We start from the raw sequence: 23,435 nt of genomic DNA on the forward strand, positions 1-23,435 counted from the left end.
TGTTTTAATACTGATGATTTTGGCATACAACTCCTGATAACCCAAAAAACCTGTCTCAATAAATTAGCATATCAAGAAAAGGTTCTCTAAACGACCTATTACCCTAATCTTCTGAATCAACTAATTAACTCTAAACACATGCAAAAGATACCTGAGGCTTTTATAAACTCCCTGCCTGGTTCATTACTCAAAACCCCCATCATGGGTAAGACTAGCGACCTGACAGATGTCAAGAAGGCCATCATTGACACCCTCAAGCAAGAGGGTAAGACCCAGAAAGAAATTTCTCAACAAATAGGCTGTTCCCAGAGTGCTGTATCAAGGCACCTCAATGGTAAGTCTGTTGGAAGGAAACAATGTGGCAGAAAACGCTGTACAACGAGAAGAGGAGACCGGACCCTGAGGAAGATTGTGGAGAAGGACCGATTCCAGACCTTGGGGAACCTGAGGAAGCAGTGGACTGAGTCTGGTGTGGAAACATCCAGAGCCACCGTGCACAGGCGTGTGCAGGAAATGGGCTACAGGTGCCGCATTCCCCAGGTAAAGCCACTTTTGAACCATAAACAGCGGCAGAGGCGCCTGACCTGGGCTACAGAGAAGCAGCACTGGACTGTTGCTAAGTGGTCCCAAGTACTTTTTTCTGATGAAAGCAAATTTTGCATGTCATTCGGAAATCAAGGTGCCAGAGTCTGGAGGAAGACTGGGGAGAAGGAAATGCCAAAATGCCTGAAGTCCAGTGTCAAGTACCCACAGTCAGTGATGGTGTGGGGTGCCATGTCAGCTGCTGGTGTTGGTCCACTGTGTTTCATCAAGGGCAGGGTCAATGCAGCTAGCTATCAGGAGATTTTGGAGCACTTCATGCTTCCATCGGCTGAAATGCTTTATGGAGATGAAGATTTCATTTTTCAGCACGACCTGGCACCTGCTCACAGTGCCAAAACCACTGGTAAATGGTTTACTGACCATGGTATTACTGTGCTCAATTGGCCTGCCAACTCTCCTGACCTGAACCCCATAGAGAATCTGTGGGATATTGTGAAGAGAAAGTTGAGAGACGCAAGACCCAACACTCTGGATGAGCTTAAGGCCGCTATTGAAGCATCCTGGGCCTCCATAACATCTCAGCAGTGTCACAGGCTGATTGCCTCCATGCCACGCCGCATTGAAGCAGTCATTTCTGCCAAAGGATTCCCGACCAAGTATTGAGTGCATAACTGAACATTATTATTTGTTGGTTTTTTTGTTTGTTATTAAAAAACACTTTTATTTGATTGGATAGGTGAAATATGCTAATTTATTGAGACAGGTTTTTTGGGTTATCAGGAGTTGTATGCCAAAATCATCAGTATTAAAACAATAAAAGACCTGACAAATTTCAGTTGGTGGATAATGAATCTATAATATATGAAAGTTTAATTGTAATCATTACATTATGGTAAATAATGAAATTTAACACTATATGCTAATTTTTTGAGAAGGACCTGTACAGCTGATATATATGTACAGCTGATATATAATTATATACAGGAGATGTCCAGGTTATATGTACAGCAGGTATATAATTATATACAGGAGCTGCCCAGGTTATACCTGCTGTACATATAACCTGGACATCTCCTGTATATAATTATATATCAGCTGTACATATATAATTATATACAGGAGCTGCCCAGGTTATATGTACAGCTGGTATAACCTGGGTATCTCCTGTATATAATTATATACGGTATGTACAGTTGATATATAATTATATACAGGAGCTGCCCAGCTTATATGTACAACTGGTATAACCTGGGCAGCTCCTGTATATAATTATATATGTACAGCTGATATAACCTGGGCATCTCAGCTATAAAATGATGCACACTCCTCAACATTGAAATTGCATTGAGGGCAGCATATCCTTAGACAACCATTACCCTCAGTGTTAGCAGCCGAGATTGTAAGTACCAGAATTTCTACACGAGGCTCAGACTCCAGACTGAATACACATTGAGAGGTTTTAATAAATTTGTTTGCATTTTTCTAACATTTGCAGATCAGTAATATCTCCATCATTCCATGACTTTTCCCACTTGGTATTGCAATGTCAATATTGAGGAGTGTGTTTACATCTTCATCTGTGGTACAAGGTCTACATCTTCTTGTGTTAAACCTGTGCATAGGCTTTAGGTGATGTACACCTGGGAGGGCCAAGTGTATATGATCCCCCCCCCCCCCACCCCATTCCCACCCTGAGGACACCAGGATTAAATTGCATTGCACTAAGAAGCCTTTGAATTAAGATGATCCTAAAACAGATCGGTCAGGATGGGGTGCACTAACGGGTGGGGAGGAGGTGAAGTAAAACTTCCATGCTTCTAGGAGTTCAAGAAGAGGTTTTCCCTGTGTGGGAAGGTTTATTCATTAACTAATTGAAAGGTAATTAAGCCTTCAAAAGGAAAGCATTGGTTTCTTTACCAGGGAGGTGAATGACGCCCACAACTCTTACCAATCCTCTTCACTAGAGCTGATGCCTGGAAAAAGAGATGAAGCGGCAGTAATACAAGCGCTGCATACTTCCACTATTAGAATTATAAAAACATGGCAGCTCCATTTCCAAAAATCGTCACACTTGTCTACAGGTTGTGTCTGGTACTGCAGCTCAGCTCCATATGAAGCCGAACTGCAATAGCATGCATGAGCAGAGGATAGATGCGATAACGTTTTGCAAGAAAGAAGCCACACTTGTGCAGCGTTCAACCCAAAGCGTCCAGCTGTTACAGTATAGTGGATGGGTTTTCACAAAATCCCATGCTCACTATGCGTCCATAGATGTCCACGGCTCTTTAGCGGAGATGGACATGCGTCGCATCTCTCAAGACTGCAGCACGTCAATTTCTCTTGCAGAGACTAGTGTCTCCGAAAGAGAAATTTCACTAATACAATTGTACTGGACACGGTGAATCCGCACGGTTCAATAAAACATTCACCTGCCTTCAAAAGCCGGCAGCGCTGTGGGTGCAGCAAACATGCGCTGGAACCAAAGCGCTGCCTCTTCTGGACTGTGTGTATGCGGCCTAAGGCTGTGTGCACACGATGCAGATTTGGTGCAGAAAAATCTGCTGCAGTTCTGCACTAAATCTGCATCTCCTGGCAGAATCTGCAGGTGCGTTTTTTATGCGTTTTTGATGCGTTTTTTGAGCACAAATCTGCACAAAAAAACGCATCAAAAACGCATCATAAACGCATCATAAACGCATCATAAACTCACCTGCAGATTTCTATTATGGAGGGGTGCAGAAACGCTGCAGAACTGCACAAAAGAAGTGACAGGCACTTCTTTGAAATCTGCAGCGTTTCTGCGCAGATTTTTCTGCACCATGTGCACAGCTTTTTTTTTTTCACATTGATTTACATTGTACTGTGATCACAGTGCAGTTCTGCAGCGTTTCTGCTGCAGAAAAATCTGCTGCAGTTCTGCACTAAATCTGCATCGTGTGCACATACCCTAAGGGTATGTGCACACGATGCAGATTTAGTGCAGAAAAATCTGCATCTCCTGGCAGAATCTGCAGGTGCGTTTATTATGCGTTTTTGATGCGTTTTTTGAGCACAAATCTGCACAAAAAACGCATGAAAAACGCATAAAAAACGCATCAAAAACGCATCAAAAACGCACCTGCAGATTTCTATTATGGAGGGGTGCAGAAACGCTGCAGAACTGCACAAAAGAAGTGACAGGCACTTCTTTGAAAACTGCAGCGTTTCTGCGCAGATTTTTCTGCACCATGTGCACAGCTTTTTTTTTTTCACATTGATTTACATTGTACTGTGATCACAGTGCAGTTCTGCAGCGTTTCTGCTGCAGAAAAATCTGCTGCAGTTCTGCACTAAATCTGCATCATGTGCACATACCCTAAAGGTTAGAGTCAATTGAATGTAAACATTAAGGCTATGTTCACACTCTGCAGATTCCACTGCGGATTTTTCCGCAGCAGAATTGCAAAATCCGCAGTGAAAACCCATCGCGGTTTTTACTGCGGATTTATCGCGGTTTTTACTGCGTTTTCTTCTGCGGATTTTCATCTGCAGTTTTCTATTGGAGCAGGTGAAAATCCGCAGAAAAGAAGTGACATGCTGCGGAATGTAATCCGCAGCGTTTCCGCGCGGATTTTTCTGCAGCATGTGCACAGCGTTTTTTGTTTCCCATAGGTTTACATTGAAATGTAAACTCATGGGAAACTGCTGCGGATCCGCAGCGGTCAAATCCGCTGCGGATCCGCAGCAAAATCCGCAAAGTGTGAATATAGCCTAAATGTTATCATTCAACGACAGCAAGCAGACATGGAAAGGTAATAGAAGTGTATCAGACAGTTGCAAAACTTTTAGCAATTCACTGATTGCAGAGGACAGGACTCTGCAGAACAGAAGTTCATCCGCTGTTTCCTGCCAGGATAAACACGGCCAGATGATGACAAACAGAAGCCAAACCTGGGTGTAGGACAGCCAGAGACTGTCACATGGAGATTTATTCTATGGAGCTGACCTTTCTAACGGACATGTCCGAATACACACAGGACATGTGCAAGCGGCAGTGTGCGGAAGCCTGGCTTACGTTTGTGGGCTGTCATACAGCAGATGGATCCAGTTTTTGGCACTGAATTATTCAGTTGGTGAGTGATCGGGTTTTGCAAAAATAGGAGTCAATTTCACGGATGCGATTAGCGATTGTGCAGCAATCATTGGTCTAATGGTCTCTACTACTTTGGACATTCAAGGATTTCAGTTTAGATCTTTATGTTGCAATCGTGGTGGAACTACAAGTCGCAGCTTAACTCCTATACCACTTTCAGCAGACACACTTGCAAGCTCTGCAGACACGCCACGTGTACTGCCAGTCGTTCACATTGGTGCAGGGTCTATTTGGCAATTGTGAACTGACCGACGATCAGCTGCACGCACGCAATGTCATTCATTGCCTGTCTAGACGGCCGAGAAGAATTCTGCGCACACACAACGTTCATCCTGTCAGTACAGAATATCATTGTTATCGGCAGCACATGTCCCATTTACATAGCATGATGTGCTGCCGAGAACGATTACCGTATTTTAATGCCAGCATGACCTCCCAGTCATGTCAGCACGTCTACAAAAGCTGATTAAACGTGAATGAACGTTCGTTCCCAACCCGAGTACAAGTACATTTAAAAGGAGTTTTACCGAGTGTCATGATCCAGCCTGCGACTATACGGCCAGCAAGGTTTACAGAGCTGTCTGATGTCCTGAGCTCTACACAGCCAACACACTTACCTGAACCAAGTGCAGGGCACACTACTGCTCTCTGTTATCAGATATTTCTGGCCAGGGACAAGTGAACTGGAGTGTTTGTCCACTGACTACAATGGGGTACGTCGATGTTCTCATGGATCCCAGCCATTTTAATAGATAAAATTGTGCAGATCATGTTTTTAATGGTGAAAGGTGTGAAAGCTGCTGCCGAACACCTATGTCTGCTACAGACTTCATTGTCCCTATATAGACTTCATTCCTGCTTTGTCCCTTCCTCAATACCCACCCTCCTTTTCCTAGAGTCCCCACCCTCATCCTCCCCATTTGAGATGCCCCTAGTCTTCCTCCTCCATTCCCCTCTTCCAGACCCTGTCCTCCACCTCTAGACTTCTTCATACCCTTCCGTCTTCCTCCCACAGAGCCCTCTCGCTGTCGCCTCCAGACCCCTGTCCTCCTCCAACCTCCCCCTCCTTCAAACCCCTTCCATGTCCCTCTCTCATAGCCCTCCATTTTCCGCTTCCAGAGCGCCCCCTCTCCCCCCGACTGCCTCTTCCAGAGCGCTCATGTCTCCCTCCTCCAGAGCGCTCATGTCTCCCTCCTCCAGAGTCCAGCCAGTCTGCCTCTTCCAGAACTCTCATGTCTCCCTCCTGCAGAGCGCTCATGTCTCCCTCCTCCAGAGCGCTCATGTCTCCCTCCTCCAGAGCGCTCATGTCTCCCTCCTCCAGAGCGCTCATGTCTCCCTCCTCCAGAGCGCTCATGTCTCCCTCCTCCAGAGCGCTCATGTCTCCCTCCTCCAGAGCGCTCATGTCTCCCTCCTCCAGAGCGCTCATGTCTCCCTCCTCCAGAGCGCTCATGTCTCCCTCCTCCAGAGCGCTCATGTCTCCCTCCTCCAGAGCGCTCATGTCTCCCTCCTCCAGAGCGCTCATGTCTCCCTCCTCCAGAGCGCTCATGTCTCCCTCCTCCAGAGTCCAGCCAGTCTGCCTCTTCCAGAACTCTCATGTCTCCCTCCTGCAGAGCGCTCATGTCTCCCTTCTCCAGAGCCCTCATGTCTCCCTTCTCCAGAGCCCTCATGTCCCAATCCTCCAGAGCTCTCAGTGTCCAGAGCCATCAGTCTCCCTTTGTCTTCCTCCTCCAAAGGCCCTGCTTCTCCCTCCTCCACAGCCCTCCTTCTCCCTCTTCGGGAGCTCTCCGGGTTTCTCCCCTAGAACCCCATTTCCATCCTCCAGAGCTCCCAATCTCCCCTCTGTCTTCCCCCTCCAGAGACCCCTTATCTATCACCTCCAGAACACCCCATCTCACTCCTCCAGAACACCAGCACCCTGAACTCCCTCCTCCAGAGCCCTCCCCCCATCTCACTGCTCTAGACAACGTCTGATAATCCATAAGTTGCATTGAATTTACATAAGCAGATATTTAATATTATATCTTGGGTTACTGTTTCTTCTAAATATTCTCTAAAATGTACTTGTAAGGGTAAATGTGCCACTTGTGACCAACTTCTATGATGACCATCTGATCAAAAAGCATTATGGCAAACCAAGGGAATGTATATAGGAATGGGAATCTGCCTAGCTGTGCAGCAATACACATATCGTTAGTAACTGGGTAGATCTGCCATTCACACTAAGGAGAGCTGGGGAGATTGTGGGAGCTATAGTGAAGGCCTAAATGGCTGCCGAGACACCTTCCAGGTGAGAAGTCTCCATCCTATGACCTCTAATCTTTTGCAAAACTACAACTCCCAGTATGGCTGGGCACCCTGCAGAGTCACAGAATGGTGATGACTATTCTTGGTAGCAAAATGAACAAATCTTTCTGTTTTGTTGCAGATAGTCAGCACCAGATTCATTCAGCCATCGTCATATTTCACTAAATGCTCTCAGTGTGAAAAACAAGATAATCTTGTAGGTATGATACCTTTTAATAGCTAACAAAAATAAAATAAATGATGTTACAAAGCAAGCTTTCAGAACTGCTTTCATACTGAGAGCATTATTTTTTCAACTGGCTAACACAGTACCAAACCCATTTTTTTCTTTTAACATAGTGCACTTAGGACAGGAACCGAGGTACAGGAATTAGTCTCTAGGGAAGCCGATTGGGGGATTGAATATAGGACAAAGTTTAAAGACCCCCTGAATCTGGCTGCGTTCCTCCATTCCTGACCTTACCGCCCGGCTACATTTCTGAAGATGCTGAGATCTTGGCAGGGAAGAAAAAGACAGATTGTGGGAAGGAGCCAGGACTACAGGACTGTGCCGCCAGGGTCAGCCTGCACAAATGTCACCTTAGAGCAACCGCGGGGCCAGGGTTAAGCCCTGTATTCAGATGGGACACAAATAAATGGGGAATTTCAGTTGAGGCCGAAATGTACAGTAACTAAGGGCAAAAGGATCGACGTTTTACAAAGTAATCACTACACTTCCCAGTCACATCTACAGACCCTGGCAACAATCATATCCTGGGGCAGTCACACAACTCTATAGATCTATGCAGAGGGCCATTCAACTACTGTATTAGGGAGCAGCAATATGGAGAGTGTTTAGGACACAACTCCTGACCACATTCTGTTCAGATGGGTTAGACCTGATGCTGTCCCACGAAGTATCTAGCAGACTACCTCCTGCCTCTGTAACATATCCATAGGGGAGCTAAATAACAAATAGTAGCATGTAACAGCTAAAAACGCAAGCATACAATCAAAATCTGAGATGAAGGGGACCCGACATACTCTGGGATTGTCAGATGGGATTGAAAAATTCACATGTGAATCATCTGACATTCCAGATTACGCTGCAGTTCTGTGCTCCAAATAACCACCAGGTTCTCAGCATTCAGACCCTCAGTGATCACAGAACCAATGGTTTCACTCTCGGGAAAACACCTTTAAGTCTGAATTCTCAGACCATGTAATGTGTGTGGGGGCCTCCAATGCTCCTTAGAAAGCTGAGGACAGAAGAAAGAAGGATGAGGCATGTTGAAATCCAACATGTCTGATCCTGATGTACCAAGAGTGATAAGCATGCATGTGTATGGTGGTCAGGAAACTGATGGGTGAACAACAGATATCTAAGTATATGGCCAGCTGCAATCTTGATCTCCCAGCTTGACAAGGCTAAGACAATATGCTGAGAGATTCCCAATGCTCGGAGCTGCCATAACAGGAGATCTCCCACTTACTCTGCACCTATTTTGAGCCCTTATAGTTATTGTATCCTTGATAAACTAAGGGTCAGAAGTGCGGTTTGTCCTCTTGTCCACTCCTATATAACGAGGTAATTCTGCACTATTAGCCTCTGTTGGTACAGTGCATGGCTTTTAAGGCTATGTGCACACGTTCCGGATTTTTTGCGTTTTTTCGGCGGTTTTCCGAGGCAAAACGCTTAAAAAAATGCATATATTAAGCACCCCACTATTTTTAATGCATTCCGCAATTTTTGTGCTCATGTTGCGTTTTCTTTCCGCCTTAAAAACGCATCGCGGCAAAAAAACGCAGCATGTTTATTAATTATGCGGATTTCCCGCTATTTATTGCATTGGGAAGCTCCGGAAAAAGACGCGAAAAATCCGCGCAAAAAACGCGAAAAATACACATGCGGATTTCCTGCGAAAGTAGTCAGGATTTTCTCAGGAAAATTCTGCACACTTTCCTGAACGTGTGCACATAGCCTTACAAATTGCACTTTATTTGTCGTTATTGGGACCTAGGACACGAAGGTAAGAAAACCATCAAAACCTCCCTGTATGTACACAATGAAATGGACAAAAGCTGCGATCATTTTCCTATATGATCCCCTTCACCGTCTCATCTCACTTTTATCTTGGCTTTCTAGTGCGCGGAACAATAAAGTTAGAGTTACAAACCAGAAAAACTCGTTCTACAAAATACATTTCGTGTCAGTTCACCAACTCCATGCCTTCCAGAGAGTGAAGATCTCTGTGAAAGGTAAAAAAATGGATACGATTTAACCCCTAGTGTGCAAGCCAAATAACGTGCATCAGAACGGCGCAAATCTGGGCTGAACGACTAAAGGAAAATTTTTTGTTCACGATCTCGGCTTACTTATAGTGAATTAATTCATTATTCCCAGCCAAAATCTTAAATTCCGATCAGATCATTTACCAACATATAGGAATAATGTAATATACACAAGTGACACGGTGGTAGAGTGCAGAGCGGGACACGGAGAGGTCAACACCATCCCTATAAAAAAAAGTAGGTTTTGGGTTGATAGAACAGAAGCACCATGTGGCAGTATGCTGAAATGTACACGGATGAAGCATAATTACTCTATGCTGAAATGTTTGGCCTTTTTCTTTTTTTGAGCATTTAAATATCCACAGATGCACAGAGGATTTCAGGAGAAGAAATGTGGACAGTGACTTGTCCACTTGGTTATGACTAGCTTGGTGAAGATGGGGGGGAGGGGCAGCACAGAGTATTTCAGGATAGTAAATATTGCCTTTGTAGGAGGTGGTGACTTGTCCACTCACTTATGATTAATTTAGTGAAAGTATGTCAGAAGGATAGGATCATCATAGGAAGGGCAGCACAGAGGATTTCGGCACACAATTTACTATGTCTACTACTAATACTTCTCAGCTTAAAGGGAATCTGTCCGCAGGTTTTTGAAAAGTAATCTGAGGACAGCAAGCGATGGAGGCAGAAACACAGAATTCTTTGATGTGTCACTTGTCAGAGTGTGTGCTGTTGTTTAGAATCTACGAAGGATTTATCACTAAGGGTATGTGCACACGTTCAGTTTTTCTCGCATTTTTTTCGCGATAAAAACGCAGACATATGCATCCTATCATTTAGAATGCATTCTGCAATTTTTGTGCACATGATGCGTTTTTTTCCGCGGTAAAAAAAGCAGCATGTTCATTAATTTTACGTTTTTCTCGCGTTTTCCCCGCTATTTAATGCATTGGGAAAAACCGCAAAAAAAAAAAAAATTGCGCAAAAAACGCTCAAAAAAAGCATCAAAACACATAAAAAAAAACACGAAAAAAACGCATGTGGATTTCTGGCAGAAATGTCCGGTTTTTGTCAGGAAATTTCTGCAAGAAATCCTGACGTGTGCACATACCCTTAGAGGTTAAAGGGATTGTCCAAGTAGTGATTTAAATATTTGGCCCCGATAAAATAAAAACCTATACTCACCTCTTGTGCTGGCGCCATTCCAGCGGTGTCAGCACTCACAGTTCCGGGCCTATTGTGTGCTTGCTGTGACATGTGACCCTGATGCCCAATCAGCGCGGCATCACTGTACCAGTCTTCAGACAAATCGGACATGGAGAGGAAGCCCGGGCTGCAGCCAACCTCTCACTTCCCCCAGTGATGCCGGCGCTGATTGGGCACCGGGCTCACGTGTCATAACAGCCAGTTTTTATTTTATCGGAGCCAAGCATTGGGGTATGAGAAGAAGTCGTCCAAGTAGTTAACTTCTTTAACACTGGGGACTACACTAGTCCAGCAATGCCCCCTCTTGTGATAGGCAGCTCACTGTCTATGGACTTTGTACATACAGACCCTGGCGGGGTAGCAGTGGTGTGGGCAGCTTTGTCAGCTATGCTGCATTGCTAAATATAAAAACTCCGACTGTGTAAGGCTGGTTACACACCTGCGTATGGCTGCATACATCCTCCCTTAAGCTCCGCCTACTTCCCCAAAAATTTGCGCTCCCCTGCGGTCGGAGGGCAGGTCAAAACTCTGCATGCGGACGCATCCGCATACAACCCATGTCCCTGCATACCCAATGCTAAAGATAGGTATGCAGGACGCATGCGGAAATAGGTGGGGTGTAGGCGGAGCCTAAGGGAGGATGTATGCAGCCATACGCAGACCTGCCATACGCAGACCTGCCATACGCAGACCAGCCATACGCAGACCAGCCATACGCAGACCAGCCATACGCAGACCAGCCATACGCAGACCAGCCATACGCAGACCAGCCATACGCAGACCAGCCATACGCAGACCAGCCATACGCAGACCAGCCATACGCAGACCAGCCATACGCAGACCTGCCATACGCAGACCTGCCATACGCAGACCTGCCATACGCAGACCTGCCATACGCAGACCAGCCATACGCAGACCTGCCATACGCAGACCTGCCATACGCAGACCTGCCATACGCAGACCAGCCATACGCAGACCAGCCATACGCAGACCTGCCATACGCAGACCTGCCATACGCAGACCAGCCATACGCAGATCAGCCATACGCAGACCTGCCATACGCAGACCTGCCATACGCAGACCAGCCATACGCAGACCAGCCATACGCAGACCTGCCATACGCAGACCAGCCATACGCAGACCAGCCATACGCAGACCAGCCATACGCAGACCAGCCATACGCAGACCAGCCATACGCAGACCAGCCATACGCAGACCAGCCATACGCAGACCAGCCATACGCAGACCAGCCATACGCAGACCAGCCATACGCAGACCAGCCATACGCAGACCAGCCATACGCAGACCAGCCATACGCAGACCTGCCATACGCAGACCTGCCATACGCAGACCTGCCATACGCAGACCAGCCATACGCAGACCTGCCATACGCAGACCTGCCATACGCAGACCTGCCATACGCAGACCTGCCATACACAGGTGTGTATTTGGCTGCACCCAGTAATCTATGTGGTACAGAGTTGGATTCTTTGCCTACATTACCCTCCTCTCAGATGAAGTAGCAAAATTCTGCTGAGAGATTGCCTTTAAGTTACTAATCCCAGGGGATAATTTACTATTCTCAGATATTCCTTTCATCATGCAAAATGAAGAGTTTGCTCCTGTGCGGCGCTATTTTTACGGTATTTGGGTGCACAGAGTAATATGGCCACAGAGAAAAAAGAAAAGCCATTCTACAAACTAAGCAGGTCACACATGTAATCTGCGTACAAACACCCACACAACGTGCCTTTGTTCCCTAAGCAGACTGACTGCTCTGTGATCCGCAGCAGACACCTCTTAACCCTTAAGGCGCCTACATATAGTCCCTAAAATCCAACCATTGGCAGAAGCTTTAGCACAAGTGATTATTCAAGACACCTGATAGATATGAGGTTTCAGGCACTATTTAGCTGGTCACTGGTTGCCATCAAGTTCATAGACGTACAAATTCCCAAATCATCACTGATCTTCCACTAACGCGGTGGATCCTGAGTGATGCATAGTCTGAGGAGAGTGCCATATAGAGGTTTTCAGCTTTATGTCGGCCAGGAGGGGGCAGTATTCTTACCTGCACTTCTCCTCACAAACTACAGTAGATTACAAGCAAACGATAAGACTTTGCAGCTTCTCTGGTCACCAAACTGCAGTGTAAAAGCCTCGCAGTCCATACTGTATGGAATTAAGAAAGGCATCTATGTATGTACAAGTGCTTCTCACTAATTTACAGTATCATCAATGCGTTAATTTAATTTCTTCAATACAAAAAGTAAAACCCAAATCTACTATATACGGTAATTGTCTAAGGGTCACTTCCGTCTTTCTGTGTTGTCTGTCTGTCAGTCACGGAAATCCCAAGCCGCTAACTGGTCGCGGTCAAACGGCCAATCAGCGACGGGCACAGTGCGGCCGCGAAATGGCCGCTCCCTACTCCCCTGCCGTCAGTGCCAGCTCCGTACTCCCCTACAGTCAGCGCTCACACAGGGTTAATGGCTGCGTTACACCGCGTTATGCCGCGGTGTAACGCAGTCCATTAACGCTGCTATTAACCCTGTGTGACCAAGTTTTTACTATTGATGCTGCATATCCATAATCATCAACATTAACAGAAATAAACACGTGAAATAGATCACTCTATCTGTAATGACTCAACATATGCGTGACACTTTTTGTATTGAAGAACTGAAATAAATTTACTTTTTGCTGATATTCTAATTTAGTGAGAAGCACTTGTATATCAGGATCACTGTCATTTTATATGTAAACCAACACTGCAGCCCCCCAATCATAGCATGCACTATGTTCACTGTTCTGCCCTCTATGCTTTACTTACTATGGCCCTGGAGAACTCCTTTAATACTCTTCACCTTACCATATGCAATAACAGAGGCCTTTAACCCCTTTCTGCCATTAGACGTACTATTGCGTCCATGTGGGGTGGGCTTTACTTCCCAAGGACGCAATAGTACGTCATGTGCGATCGGCAGCGCTCACGGGGGGAGCGCCGCCGATCGCGGCCGGGTGTCAGCTGTTTATCGCAGCTGACATCCGGCACTATGTGCCAGGAGCGGTCACGGACCGCCCCCGGCACATTAACCCCCGGCACACCGCGATCAAAGATGATCGCGATGTGCCGGCGGTACAGGGAAGCACCGCGCAGGGAGGGGGCTCCCTGCGGGCTTCCCTGAGCCCCCCGCAGCAACGCGATGTGATCGCGTTGCTGCGAGGGTCTCACCTCCCTCCCTGCTCCCTCCAGCCCCGGATCCAAGATGGCCGCGGATCCGGGTCCTGCAGGGAGGGAGGTGGCTTCACAGAGCCTGCTCAGAGCAGGCACTGTGAAGCAGCCTGCACTCCTATCAGATCAGTGATCTGACAGAGTGCTGTGCAAACTGTCAGATCACTGATCTGTGATGTCCCCCCCTGGGACAAAGTAAAAAAGTAAAAAAAAAAATTTCAAATGTGTAAAAAAAAATAAAAAAAAATATTCCAAAATAATGAAAAAAAAAATAAAAATATTATTCCCATAAATACATTTCTTTATCTAAATAAAAAAAACAAAACAATAAAAGTACACATATTTAGTATCGCCGCGTCCGTAACGGCCCGACCTATAAAACTGGCCCACTAGTTAACCCCTTCAGTAAACACCGTAAGAAAAAAAAAAAAAAAACGAGGCAAAAAACAACGCTTGATAATCATACCGCCGAACAAAAAGTGGAATAACACGCGATCAAAAAGACAGATATAACTAACCATGGTACCGCTAAAAACGTCATCTTGTCCCGCAAAAAACGAGCCGCCATACAGCATCATCAGCAAAAAAATAAAAAAGTTATAGTCCTGAGAATAAAGCGATGCAAAAATAATTATTTTTTCTATAAAATAGTTTTTATCGTATAAAAGCGCCAAAACATAAAAAAATGATATAAATGAGGTGTCGCTGTAATCGTACTGACCCGAAGAATAAAACTGCTTCATCAATTTTACCAAACGCGGAACGGTATAAACGCCTCCCCCAAAAGAAATTCATGAATAGCTGGTTTTTGGTCATTCTGCCTCACAAAAATCGGAATAAAAAGCGATCAAAAAATGTCACGTGCCCGAAAATGTTACCAATAAAAACATCAACTCGTCCCGCAAAAACCAAGACCTCACATGACTCTGTGGACCAGAATATAGAAAAATTATAGCTCTCAAAATGTGGTAACGCAAAAAATATTTTTTGCAATAAAAAGCGTCTTTCAGTGTGTGACGGCTGCCAATCATAAAAATCCGCTAAAAAACCCGCTATAAAAGTAAATCAAACCCCCCTTCATCACCCCCTTAGTTAGGGAAAAATTAAAAAAATGTATTTATTTCCATTTTCCCATTAGGGCTAGGGTTAGAGTTAGGGCTAGGGTTAGGGCTAGGGTTAGGGCTAGGGTTAGGGCTAGGGTTAGGGCTAGGGTTAGGGCTAGGGCTAGGGCTAGGGCTAGGGCTAGGGTTAGGGCTAGGGTTAGGGCTAGGGTTAGGGCTAAGGTTAGGGCTAGGGTTAGGGCTAGGGTTAGGGTTAGGGCTAGGGTTAGGGCTAGGGCTAGGGTTAGGGCTAGGGTTAGGGCTAGGGCTAGGGTTAGGGCTAGGGCTACAGTTTGGGTTGGGGCTAAAGTTACAGTTAGGGTTTAGATTACATTTACGGTTGGGAATAGGGTTGGGATTAGGGTTAGGGGTGTGTCAGGGTTAGAGGTGTGGTTAGGGTTACTGTTGGGATTAGGGTTAGGGATGTGTTTGGATTAGGGTTTCAGTTATAATTGGGGGGTTTCCACTGTTTAGGCACATCAGGGGCTCTCCAAACGCGACATGGCGTCTGATCTCAATTCCAGCCAATTCTGCGTTGAAAAAGTAAAACAGTGCTTCTTCCCTTCCGAGCTCTCCCGTGTGCCCAAGCAGGGGTTTACCCCAACATATGGGGTATCAGCGTACTCAGGACAAATAGGACAACAACTTTTGGGGTCCAATTTCTCCTGCTACCCTTGGGAAAATACAAAACTCGGGGCTAAAACATATTTTTTGTGGGAAAAAAAAGATTTTTTATTTTCACGGCTCTGCGTTATAAACTGTAGTGAAACACTTGGGGGTTCAAAGTTCTCACAACACATCTAGATTAGTTCCCTGGGGGGTCTAGTTTCCAATATGGGGTCACTTGTGGGGGGTTTCTACTGTTTAGGTACATTAGGGGTTCTGCAAATGCAATGTGACGTCTGCAGACCATTCCATCTAAGTCTGCATTCCAAATGGCGCTCCTTCCCTTCCGAGCTCTGCCATGCGCTCAAACGTTGGTTTCCCCCAACATACGGGGTATCAGCGTACTCAGGACAAATTGGACAACAACTTTTGGGGTCGAATTTCTCCTCTTACCCTCGGGAAAATACAAAACTGGGGGCTAAAAAATAATTTTGGGGGGAAAGATTTTTTTTTTTAATTTTCACGGCTCTGCGTTACAAACTGTAGTGAAACACTTGGGGGTTCAAAGCTATCACAACACATCTAGATGAGTTCCTTAGGGGGTCTAGTTTCCAAAATGGTGTCACTTGTGGGAGGTTTCTACTGTTTAGGTACATTAGGGGCTCTGCAAATGCAATGTGACACCTGCAGACCATTCCATCTAAGTCCTCATTCCAAATGGAGCTCCTTCCCTTCCGAGCCCTCCCATGCGCCCAAACAGTGGTTCCCCCCCACATATGGGGTATCAGCGCACTCAGGACAAATTGGACAACAAATTGTGGGGTCGAATTTCTCCTTTTACCCTCGGAAAAATACAAAACTGGGGGCTAAAAAATAATTTTTGTGGGAAAAAATTTTTGTTTTATTTTTACGGCTCTCCATTATAAACTTCTGTGAAGCCCTTGGTGGGTCAAAGCGCTCAGCACACATCTAGATAAGTTCCTAAGGGGGTCTACTTTCCAAAATGGTGTCACTTGTGGGGGGTTTCTACTGTTTAGGTACATTAGGGGCTCTGCAAACGCAATGTGACACCTGCAGACCATTCCATCTAAGTCTGCATTCAAATGGCACTCCTTCCCTTCTGAGCCCTCCCATGTGCCCAAACAGTGGTTCCCCCCACATATGGTGTATCATCGCACTCAGGACAAATTGGGCAACAAATTTTGGGGTCCAATTTCTCCTGTTACCCTCAGGAAAATACAAAACTGGGGGCTAAAAAAATAATTTTTGTGGGAAAAAAATTTTGTTTTATTTTTACGGCTCTGCATTATAAACTTCTGTGAAGCACTTGGTGGGTCAAAGTGCTCACCACACCTCTAGATAAGTTCCTTAGGGGGTCTACTTTCCAAAATGGTGTCATTTGTGGGGGGTTTCAATGTTTAGGCACATCAGTGGCTCTTCAAACGCAACATGGCGTCCCATCTCAATTCCTGTCAATTTTGCTTTGAAAAGTCAAACGGCGCTCCTTCCCTTCCGAGCTCTCCCATCCACCCAAACAGTGGTTTACCCCCACATATGGGGTATCCGCGTACTCAGGACAAATTGTACAACAACTTTTGGGGTCCAATTTCTTCTCTTACCCTTGGGAAAATAAAAAATTGGGGGCAAAAAGATAATTTTTGTGAAAAAATATGATTTTTTATTTTTACGGTTCTACATTATAAACTTCTGTGAAGCACTTGGTGGGTCAAAGTGCTCACCACACCTCTAGATAAGTTCCTTAGGGGGTCTACTTTCCAAAATGGTGTCACTTGTGGGGGGTTTCAATGTTTAGGCACATCAGTGGCTCTTCAAACGCAACATGATGTCCCATCTCAATTGCTGTCAATTTTGCATTGAAAAGTCAAACGGCGCTCCTTCCCTTCCGAGCTCTCCCATCCGCCCAAACAGTGGTTTACCCCCACATATGGGCTATCAGCGTACTCAGGACAAATTGTACAACAACTTTTGGGGTCCAATTTCTTCTCTTACCCTTGGGAAAATAAAAAATTGGGGGCGAAAAGATAATTTTTGTGAAAAAATATGATTTTTTATTTTTACGGTTCTACATTATAAACTTCTGTGAAGCACTTGTTGGGTCAAAGTGCTCACCACACCTCTAGATAAGTTCCTTAGGGGGTCTACTTTCCAAAATGGTGTCACTTGTGGGGGGTTTCAATGTTTAGCCACATCAGGGGCTCTCCAAACGAAACATGGCGTCCCATCTCAATTCCAGTCAATTTTGCATTGAAAAGTCAAATGGCACTCCTTCGCTTCCGAGCTCTGCCATGCGCCCAAACAGTGGTTTACCCCCACATGTGGGGTATTGGCATACTCAGGACAAATTGTACAACAATGTTTGGGGTCCATTTTCTCCTGTTACCCTTGGTAAAATAAAACAAATTGGAGCTGAATTACATTTTTTGTGAAAAAAAGTTAAATGTTCATTTTTATTTAAACATTCAAAAAATTCCTGTGAAGCACCAGAAGGGTTAATAAACTTCTTGAATATGGTTTTGAGCACCTTGAGGGGTGTAGTTTTTAGAATGGTGTCACACTTGGGTATTTTCTATCATATAGACCCCTCAAAATGACTTCAAATGAGATGTGGTCCCTAAAATAAAATGGTGTTGTAGATATGAGAAATTGCTGGTCAACTTTTAACCCTTATAACTCCCTAACAAAAAAAAATTTTGGTTCCAAAATTGTGCTGATGTAAAGTAGACATGTGGGAAATGTTACTTATTAAGTATTTTGTGTGACATATCTCTGTGATTTAATTGCATAAAAATTCAAAGTTGGAAAATTGCGAAATTTTCATAATTTTCGCCAAATTTCCGTTTTTTTCACAAATAAACGCAGGTACTATCAAATAATTTTTACCATTGTCATGAAGTACAATATGTCACGAGAAAACAATGTCAGAATCACCAGGATCCATTGAAGCGTTCCAGAGTTATAACCTCATAAAGGGACAGTGGTCAGAATTGTAAAAATTGGCCCGGTCATTAACGTGCAAACCACCCTTGGGGGTAAAGGGGTTAAAGGGAACCTGTCAGCAGGATTGTGCACAGTAACCTACAGACACTGTCAGGTTTTTTTTGTACTTGCTCAATACATCAAGAACAGTTATTACTAGGACACTAAATATGCGGTTATGCTGCAATGCAGGTGACATGGCCGGCATCTGCCTGCCAAAAGTTTTTGTTTTCTTCAGTATGTACAGGTACTCATTATGTAAACTAGGGGGCAGGTCACTGGGGGATCAGTGACCTGTCAGCAGGCTGCATTATGAATACCTAATCAGAGCACCACATAAAGACCTCCTCCAGGCCGCCCCGGAGCACGAGCATAGCATTAACTAAAAACTGAATATAAAGATTAAAGAACAACCACAAGACCGATTTCATCAACCGAGGTATCATTGTAATCAGTATAAAGGCACCAACAGACACTGTGTGTAGGTTACTGTGAACAATCCTGCTGACAGGTTCTCTTTAAGGTTTTATACACACACTTGCTGCATTGGTACCTGCATGACGCCTGCCAGGTATCAGCAGATCTCATGCACGGAGAGCAGGTATCCTACGCCACATGTATTAAATGGTTAAAATTGCAGAGTGCTTGTAAAAACAAACCACTTTGCTATTCACCTCAGAAGAATTTTTAATTCCATTGTGCCCATGATCCAAGTCACCCTTCTATCCCAGAGTTTGCTATGGACGCGACCACACTGCAGCCTACAGATCATCGCAGTTACATAACGTTACATCACTATGAGGTGGAGGGCCGACAGCGAGGGGCAGATTTCTACATAACGCACAGAGTCGCAGCCTTATCCTGCCGCCGCCGATCCTTCCACAGCACAGATCAAGGCACAAGATGATTCCCTACCTGACAGCGACTGAAGACATCAGCGAGGGAAACACTGACATTGAAATGCTTCAACACCTCAATCGCCTGTTCTTTAGCTTTTTCTGAACAGTTCACAGAAAAACATTTTCCTTCTCCAATTTGTGAACGAAGCTGTGAGAGAAGAGATGGGGCACGTGATGGGAATGTACAAAGAAAGCAAAGCATCATAGGCCTGGAGAATAGTGAGTGCAGCTCTGGAGTATAATACAGGATGTAACTCAGGATCAGTAATGAAATGTATGTACACAGTGACTGCACCAGCAGAATAGTGAGTGCAGCTCTGGAGTATAATACAGGATGTAACTCAGGATCAGTAATGAAATGTATGTACACAGTGACTGCACCAGCAGAATAGTGAGTGCAGCTCTGGAGTATAATACAGGATGTAACTCAGGATCAGTAATGAAATGTATGTACACAGTGACTGCACCAGCAGAATAGTGAGTGCAGCTCTGGAGTATAATACAGGATGTAACTCAGGATCAGTAATGTAATGTATGTACACAGTGACTGCACCAGCAGAATAGTGAGTGCAGCTCTGGAGTATAATACAGGATGTAACTCAGGATCAGTAATGTAATGTATGTACACAGTGACTGCACCAGCAGAATAGTGAGTGCAGCTCTGGAGTATAATACAGGATGTAACTCAGGATCAGTAATGAAATGTATGTACACAGTGACTGCACCAGCAGAATAGTGAGTGCAGCTCTGGAGTATAATACAGGATGTAACTCAGGATCAGTAATGTAATGTATGTACACAGTGACTGCACCAGCAGAATAGTGAGTGCAGCTCTGGAGTATAATACAGGATGTAACTCAGGATCAGTAATGAAATGTATGTACACAGTGACTGCAGCAGCAGAATAGTGAGTGCAGCTCTGGAGTATAATACAGGATGTAACTCAGGATCAGTAATGTAATGTATGTACACAGTGACTGCACCAGCAGAATAGTGAGTGCAGCTCTGGAGTATAATACAGGATGTAACTCAGGATCAGTAATGTATGTACACAGTGACTGCACCAGCAGAATAGTGAGTGCAGCTCTGGAGTATAATACAGGATGTTGCTCAGGATCAGTGATGTAATGTAGATAAAATATGATTAATTAATAAGGAATCTTCACATTATCACTAAGGACGGGTGTAATTGGTGGATCTCCAAATTACACGTCTGACAGCCATCATATATGGCATTGTGGCTCATTCTAAACACAAATATTTTTGGTCAAAGCATTTTAGAAACTACAGTCATGAAAAACTCACTGTCTGGTAGGGCTGGCCGCAGGTAAGAATGACCCTCCCATCTCGCCTGGCAATCTGCAAGACAAAATCAACAACCACAATACTATGAGATCATTAATCTATAAAACCAAGTGGTCAAATGTAACAAACTCTGACAAAAAGCAGGATCTTTGCAGCCAGGGATTGATGCCCATAGCAGGCAGAGATGAGGTCCGGGTACTAATGAGCCAACAACTGGTGCCGTATGACAAGACCCCACTAACGCAGCATGTGTACGAAATATGTAGGTTTGATCAGAGTATATCAACACTACGTCCTAACAGGTGTCTGAAGGAGCTTTACCTCTGATGCTTTTCTGTGGTCATCATCATTCTCCAGCATCAACACATCAACGCCCAAACATCGCAGATAGCGCCCCAGTCCCTGCAGCATATTGTCACAGATGACGCTGAATTCCCGAGGAGTCAGAGGTTTGGTTTGGGGAGTATTTTTTGGGGAGACCGCTTTGGGTGGAGTTTGTAATCTCTAGGACAATGAGACAATAGGTTATTATTAGTTTTCTTCTGTGTAAATCCATTTAATGCATGGCAGAAAGCTGAAACATTAATTATATGGTGTTTATAGAAGAGGATGTGCATTCTCATTTATGGTATGTGCACATGTTAAGTATTTGATGCAGAAATTTCTGCAACATTTCTGCATCTCTTTGCAGGAAAAACATGCATTTTTTTTACTTGCCTTTTTGTTGCAGCGTTATCCACACTCATCAGTATGGGTGAAATCTGCAGCAAAAATGCTAAAAGAATTGACATGCCGCAGGTTTAAATCTGCACCAAATCTGCAAGTCACAAATAAGAAACATGCACATAAGACTTCAGGATTCTCATTCATGTTGCTTGGATGTGGAAACCCTTCAGGTTTTCTGACAAATCTGCACTGGAAAAAAAACGCAGAAAAAATGTAAGGTGTGCACAGCCTTACAGATATAAATTCTGGTGGTGGTCTGTAGATGCCACCTTTACTCTGTCTTGTTCAGTGACCCAGCAAAAGGAAAACTACCACAAAGGTGGATGAGATCAAATGTCTGTTCGGGCTTTTAACATGTCATGACCCACTTCATTAATCAAAGCTTGTTTATGTTTGCCCCTCAGAAGGTAATGCAGAGGAGTCACTGAACAGCTGGAAACATGGTATATATATCTACACTTCCAAAACTAACTTCTCGATAACCTTCTGATGTAGGAGGCAATTATTCATACGATAATAGAACAACATCCCATATATGATTAAGGGGTAGAAGGTGTTGATATGTGAAAGGCCTGACCAATGAATGGAACAAGATAGGACACCACATTTGTCCAGCTTGTGTTCCAGATACCTACTTTGTTCTTGAGCACAGATTCCTTTTGGCATGGAGATCTTCCTACGTCTTTCTTAGGTGAAACTTTGCCTTTGGGGAATTCATAGAAATTTGGTTTCAGGCCAAACTTGTCTGGGGTATGGCAAAGGGTCTCAAACACGTCCAGTAGGCAGTAGGCATCGGAAGCTGGATTAAAAGACAAGTAAATTAATACAGTGTGTGGTCACGTTTTATGGTGTACCCCAATAGAGGGGTCGTCAAGGTGTCAAACAATGATAATCTAATCATACGGATGAGCCATATCGCCTGTTTCATGTATGACGTTCAATCTTCAAGACCCTTTACTAATCTGCAGAGGTTCCAGAATCAGAGACCCATCAATTACACTGTGGAAACTGAACTGCAGACATTACCAATAGGCTGCACGCTCGCTTCTAAAAATGTTGCGCTATATGAGCCCCCATATCTAATACCTAGGTCATCTCATGGACATCAGTTTCACATTGGCTAAGATTGTTTGAAACTGTGGAGGTCATTCCATCTCACAGCTATAAATGTCTGACAGAATCGGATCCCACCTCCGGGACCAGATGACCCCACGATGCTGTGATCACACAAGCATGTCCCTATTCCCATCCACAGAAGCTGATAATGAAAGTACCAGCACTAATATCAGTCTACAAAACATGTTTCACCACCTAAAAATATAAAGAGCACATGTTCAGTAATGTTTGCTGGTGTTGGACCATACACTTTTTTTTCCTCCTATATCATTACCCAAGTGCCGGTCTGGAGTAATACGTGCACCACATCTACTGCCTGAATTGTCCCCTGGGCTTACCCTCTGCTTTTTTTTTTTGTAGTTGCTGAAATTCAAAATACCTGCATAGACAATCTGATCTTCTCGAAGTGGCCGCTTGTCCCAATTCGATAACTGTTCTTTCTTATCCAGGGGTTTTCCCAAGACATCCTTTACAAGCAAACTTAGCCCCTTCTCTGGCGGCCGGATAGAGGCATTCCCTGGTGAATCCTCCAGGACGTCGACTGGCTCACTGGACCCCCTTGGCCGACTGCAATTACGCTGAATCTTTAAAAGGGAAGATAATATTCAAACACCCGACTGACAGGGGTAAAACACATATCGTATTTTTCGGACTATAAGACGCAAATAGGTTTTAGAGGAGGAAATAAAGAAACAAAAACTAAAGCAAAAAATGTGGTCAATTCTGTACTTAATATCCCCTCTATCCTAGTATATAAGGTCCCCTCATCCCCATTCTGGTATACATGCCTCCCTCATCCCTATCCTGCTATGCACGGCCCCCTATCCTGCTATGCACGGCCCCCTATCCTGCTATGCACGGCCCCCTCATCCCTATCCTGCTATGCACGGCCCCCTCATCCCTATCCTGCTATGCACGGCCCGCTCATCCCTATCCTCCTATGCACGGCCCCCTATCCCTATCCTGCTATGCACGGCCCCCTCATACCTATCCTA

General features: G+C 44.7%; 1 protein-coding gene across 8 annotated transcripts in view; it reads right to left on the reverse strand.

The window, feature by feature from the left end:
* The window catches only part of EXD3 (exonuclease 3'-5' domain containing 3), a 356,324-nt gene that overhangs the window by 176,367 nt on the left and 156,522 nt on the right, over window positions 1-23,435 (reverse strand). For all 8 annotated transcript variants that reach the window (XM_069747665.1, XM_069747666.1, XM_069747671.1 and 5 more), the window contains 5 exons: window positions 22,820-23,024; window positions 21,960-22,123; window positions 20,920-21,102; window positions 20,599-20,652; window positions 19,310-19,441 (listed from right to left, as the gene is read on the reverse strand). In XM_069747665.1, coding sequence (XP_069603766.1) covers window positions 19,310-19,441; window positions 20,599-20,652; window positions 20,920-21,102; window positions 21,960-22,123; window positions 22,820-23,024 — 738 coding nt within the window. The remainder of the gene's footprint in view (window positions 1-19,309; window positions 19,442-20,598; window positions 20,653-20,919; window positions 21,103-21,959; window positions 22,124-22,819; window positions 23,025-23,435) is intronic.

This window comes from Ranitomeya imitator, chromosome 2 (assembly GCF_032444005.1).
Source record: "Ranitomeya imitator isolate aRanImi1 chromosome 2, aRanImi1.pri, whole genome shotgun sequence".
Taxonomy (NCBI): Eukaryota; Metazoa; Chordata; class Amphibia; order Anura; family Dendrobatidae; genus Ranitomeya; species Ranitomeya imitator.